This window comes from Triticum aestivum, chromosome 1D (assembly GCF_018294505.1).
Source record: "Triticum aestivum cultivar Chinese Spring chromosome 1D, IWGSC CS RefSeq v2.1, whole genome shotgun sequence".
Classification (NCBI taxonomy): domain Eukaryota; kingdom Viridiplantae; phylum Streptophyta; class Magnoliopsida; order Poales; family Poaceae; genus Triticum; species Triticum aestivum.
Window position 1 is genome coordinate 472,239,312 of NC_057796.1, and position 4,664 is coordinate 472,243,975.

The following is a 4,664-nucleotide window of genomic DNA, read 5'->3' on the forward strand; positions in this document are numbered from 1 at the left end:
CGATTTTCGCTAGAAGGAAGAAACAACAGGAGAAGAGGAAGAAGCTCGCAGGAGGGGAGGAAGAAGCTTGCTGATAGGCTACCCCATCATCTATCTTGGGGGGGGGGGGGGGGGGGGGGGGGGGAGCACGACGGTGGTGGGGTGGCAGCTTGGCGGTGTTGCAAGTTCGCCGGAGAAAAAAACTAGGCCAACGCCGGGGCTAGAGGGATGGCCGGGAGCGGCGGCAGCATGGCGATGGGAGGAGGTTGAGGGGAGGGCTGGGCGGCGAGGCAGCACTGGCGACCGCGGGCGGTGGTGGCTGGCGGTTTGGCCGGTGGTTCGTGGTGGCGGTTGGGTAAGAGATAGATCGTGCGTGAGGAAGAAAAGAAAGATCTGCACGAGGTTGAAGATTAAGCCTGGACATTGGATTTTGATCCGATAGTTGAGTTAGAAAGCTAGAATCGACTAGCCCCGTCAAAAATTTCACGCGACCGTCTTGTAGCCGCTCCCTTTATTAGAACCCCAATCCCTGGCGAACGTTCGCCATGATGGTGCCAAGCACGAACGGTAGGTGGCAGTTTTAGTGTTTGTGTGTGTGTGGGGGGGGGGGGGGGGGTGGTGGTGGGGGTGGCGGGTTTAGATAATGCCATGCCAATTGTTTATTTTTAGTGCAAAAATCGTCGAGAACTGTCACCCATTGGATTTGGATCGTGTGCCTCTGGAGACGTTTGCTGGGATCTCACCCTCAGTTAACGTTCGCCGAATTGGTTTACCGATTAAATACAAGTGTATGCTAGCCTGGGGGCGTGCATTGAAAATCCAGTGGAAAATTACGTGGATTGCTATTCACATTCGTCGTTTCGGGTTCAGGCTCTCAAGGTAGTTCGTGAATCACATCACCCACGGCCACGGAGCGTAAATACGAGAGAAAGTTGCTGTCAGATTAGCTAGCTCGCAAAGAATTTCCACCGCGCGCGCATCTTCTCAGCTCACACTCTCACCAGTCCCGTCTCGTCTCGTCGCCACCCACCGCCACTATAAGTCTATTAAACACGGACTGCGAGATCGCGCTCCCTCTCAGATCAGCTCCTCCTCCCCAGCCCACCCACCAACCCATCGCCCGCCGGGACACCACCACGGCAATGGCGTCGGCGTCGCGGATCCTCCTGGTCGCCGCGCTGCTCCTGGCGGCGTCGGCAATGACGTCGGCGCAGAAGGCGAAGGCGCCCGCGAAGCCGGCCCCCGCGGCCGCCGACGCGCCCGCGGCCGTCGAGGCGCCCGCGAAGCCCGCCCCGGCCGCGGCCGACGCGCCCGGCGCGGCTGCCGCCGACGGGAAGCCCCCCACGGACGTGACGGCCATGCTGGAGAAGTCCGGCAAGTACTCCAAGTTCGTGCAGCTGCTCAAGGAGACCCGCGTGGAGACGCAGATCAACGCGCAGCTGACGGACAGCTACAACGGGCTGACCATCTTCGCGCCCACCGACGCCGCCATCGACGGGCTCAAGGCCGGCACCCTCAATGGGCTGTCGTCCCAGGAGCAGATCCAGATGGTGCTCTACTGCGTGCTGCCCCGGTTCTACTCGCTCTCCATGCTCGGCACCCTCAACGGCAAGGTCAGCACGCAGGCGTCCGGCCACTCCGGCCCCTACACCTACAAGATCAAGCCCTCCGGCAACAACGTCAACGTCTCCACCGGCGTCAAGGGCAACAACATGCTCCTCGGCAGCGTGGTGAGCAAGGACTTCCCGCTGGCCGTCTACTCCGTGGACAAGATGCCGCTCCCCTACGAGCTGTTCGGGCCGCAGCCGCCCACCCCGGCGCCCGCCCCGGCCCCGGCCCCCACCAAGTCCAAGCCCAAGAAGAAGAAGAAGTCCGCCGGGATCGCCGAGGCGCCCGAGGCCGACGACGCCACCGCCGACGACGACACCGAGAAGTCCGCCGCCGCGTCCCTCTCCGGCGTCGCCAGGTGGGCCGCCGTCCTCGGTGCCGCCGTCGTCGGCGCCATGTTCTGATCCGATCCGAGAGGAACAACACATGGTGGTGTGGTGGTGCCATCTTTCTTGCTCCGTGCGTGATCGAGTTGCGTTGGCGGATGGATCCATTGGTGGATCCCTGTACCGATAGATACTGTGATCTCATGATGATGTGTGTGCCCATCGGCTTTATTCTTTCTCTTTTTCTTCCTTTCTTCTGATGAAAACTTCTTCTCTCAATTCTTGTTGATTTGTACGCTGTAATTTATGTGATATACTAGTGCTTCTCGAATTCATTCATTGGATTCCACGACACATTTCGAGTACCCGCGATGTGGATCTGTCTGCCTTGTTGAAGATCAGATCTGTTCTTGCGAAAACAGGGGAGACAGAGCAATAATGTTGCCTCCCACATTCCGTGATAGAATACGGAAAGCAGGGTGGCAGATCCAAAACATCACTACCACTCACTACGGTGGAGTACTAGATCTTGGATGCCATTGCCAGCGATGCTTTGCTCTGTGTGTGTTGTCGCTGGGCGGAAAGGGACACCGCCACCCACCAATTATATATTGTTCTTGCATGCATCTCGATGCAGTGTCCACTTCACTCCACTCCAAAAGCGACGCTGTACGACGGCATCTCTAGACATGACCATAAACAAATCTACGCAGATACAATACCGTTGCTGCTGCCTCGAGTTTGTACAGCCATCGGCTATGGAGTGTGTTTAACTCCGCGAGAGCAGAGCTTGAAATACGACTCAAAGCAAGGCGAAGGATTAAGAAAAGAAAGATTTTGGATCGATTGGAGAGGTGCAGCGCGATACGGCCCAGGCGCATTATTGTAGTGGCCGTAGGGTGCGCCGGACAGGGACCATTCGCGCTTAGAAAACTTGATGAAGGGTGGCGTTTGGCGCCGGATCGCTCTGGCTCGACTCACATGGAACCAACCCACCTACCGACTCACTGACTGACGATCGCGCTGGATCTGGCGTGCCGTTGCGTTGCGTTGCTCGTGCGTTGTTTTTAGGCTGACATCCATCGATGAGGTGGCTCCTCCGCCTTGCATGTGATTCTAGTCATGAACCCAATTATGTTCTAGCCAGCGGCCGGATCTGAGGTCATGTGTTTGCAGAGAGACAACACGGTCCGGGGACGGTGGTTAATTATACTCACTTCACTCTCACCAAAATTAAGCATCACAATTTTTTTTCTTCAGAAAACTGTCGATCTATTCATCTTCAATCATGGTAGTACAACGAACACAAAAAATAATAAAAATTACATCCAGATTCATAGACCACCTACCGACGACTACAAGTACTGAAGCGAGGTGAAAGCGCGCCGCCGTCATCGCCCCTCCCTCGCCGGAGCCGGGCATAACTTGTTGTAGTAGACAGTCGGGAAGTCGTCGTGCTAAGGTCTCATAGGACCAACGCCCCAAAACAGCAACCGCCGCCGATGAATAGAATTTTAGATCGGAAGGATCCAACCTGAAGACACATGAATAAAGACGAACAAAGACCGGATCCGAGCGGATCCACCAAAGACAACCACCGACCAAATCTCGCGAGATCCGCCGGAGACACTCCTCCACACGCCCTCCGACGATGTTAGACACACCATTGGGATGGGGGCTAAGCGGGGAAAACCTTATTCCATCTTCAAGAAGCCGTCGTCGTCTCGTCTTCTTGAACAGGACATAAACCCTAACAAAACTTGAAGAAGCACCTGAAAACGGAGCCCTCCCGTCGGCAAGGGTCGGGATCCACCGCGCACCCATGGCCCTAAGGCCAGGAGACGTGGGAGATCGGCGGCGCCGCCGACGGGAGGCAGAAACCCTAGCCGCCTTTTCTTGGAGGAGGGACAAAGGGAACGGGTATAGTAGGATTCTAATTAAGTTGCATGCCCCTACAAAGTGTCAAAAAGAGAGACGAAAAGGGATTTCCCCCCGTTTTATATTATAAAGCACCAACCACAGAATAAAGTACGGTAGCAAGGTTCCGTCAGCCGGACTCGACAACAAACATACACTCACAAGTAACATAGGTCTTGCTGGAGGCGCAACACAACAATCCCCTCAAATAAAAGAGAAACTAATCTGGCTCCAGCGGAGGCGGAGGAAGCTGGGGCTGGAGAGGAGGCGCGAGTCTAGAAGCGGAGGAGCGCGGGTTGGTGATCATCCCGTCGATGGAGAGGCGGTCTTGCCGCTTGCTAAGCGGCCTCCAGAGCTGTAAAAGGCCACACAGTTTGCATATGGAGTCAGTGACACGCCGAGGAATGCAATGCTCAATCACCAATTTATTATGGACATTCCATAGTGTCCACAACAGCAATCCGACCAACACCCAGAGGAAGGAACGCGCAGAGCTAGGGAAGGTAAGAACTTCTGCGAACATATCCGGGAGGTTAGTATGGCACCAACTGCCACCTACGATCTCGCGCAAGCAACTCCATAAAAATCTCACGGAGGGGCAAGAAAAGAAGATGTGATTCGAGTCTTGAGGGACTGAAGAAAGAGGGCATAGGCCATCCGATGGGCCATTCCACTTAAGCACCTCTGTGCCAGAAGGAAGGTGTCGTGGATTTGTCACGGCAGATGTCCTAGTGTGAGGACTTAGTCGTGGAGCCATCGCAACGAGGTTAGCTTAAAGGGGTTAATCAGGACAAAGGACACGAGGAGTTTATACTAGTTCGACCCCTTGCGGTG

General features: G+C 55.7%; 1 protein-coding gene across 1 annotated transcript; it reads left to right on the forward strand.

The window, feature by feature from the left end:
- Window positions 1-942: 942 nt before the first annotated feature.
- On the forward strand, window positions 943-2,252 carry LOC123183097 (fasciclin-like arabinogalactan protein 12). Its single transcript, XM_044595828.1, has one exon. The coding sequence runs from the start codon at window positions 1,122-1,124 to the stop codon at window positions 1,989-1,991; it is 870 nt and encodes a 289-aa protein (XP_044451763.1). The 5' UTR covers window positions 943-1,121; the 3' UTR covers window positions 1,992-2,252.
- The last annotated feature ends 2,412 nt before the right edge of the window (window positions 2,253-4,664 follow it).

Coding starts and splice junctions, on each gene's coding strand:
- LOC123183097 (XM_044595828.1), top strand. CDS start 1,122: ATGGCGTCGGCGTCGCGGATCCTCCTGGTCGCCGCGCTGCTCCTGGCG.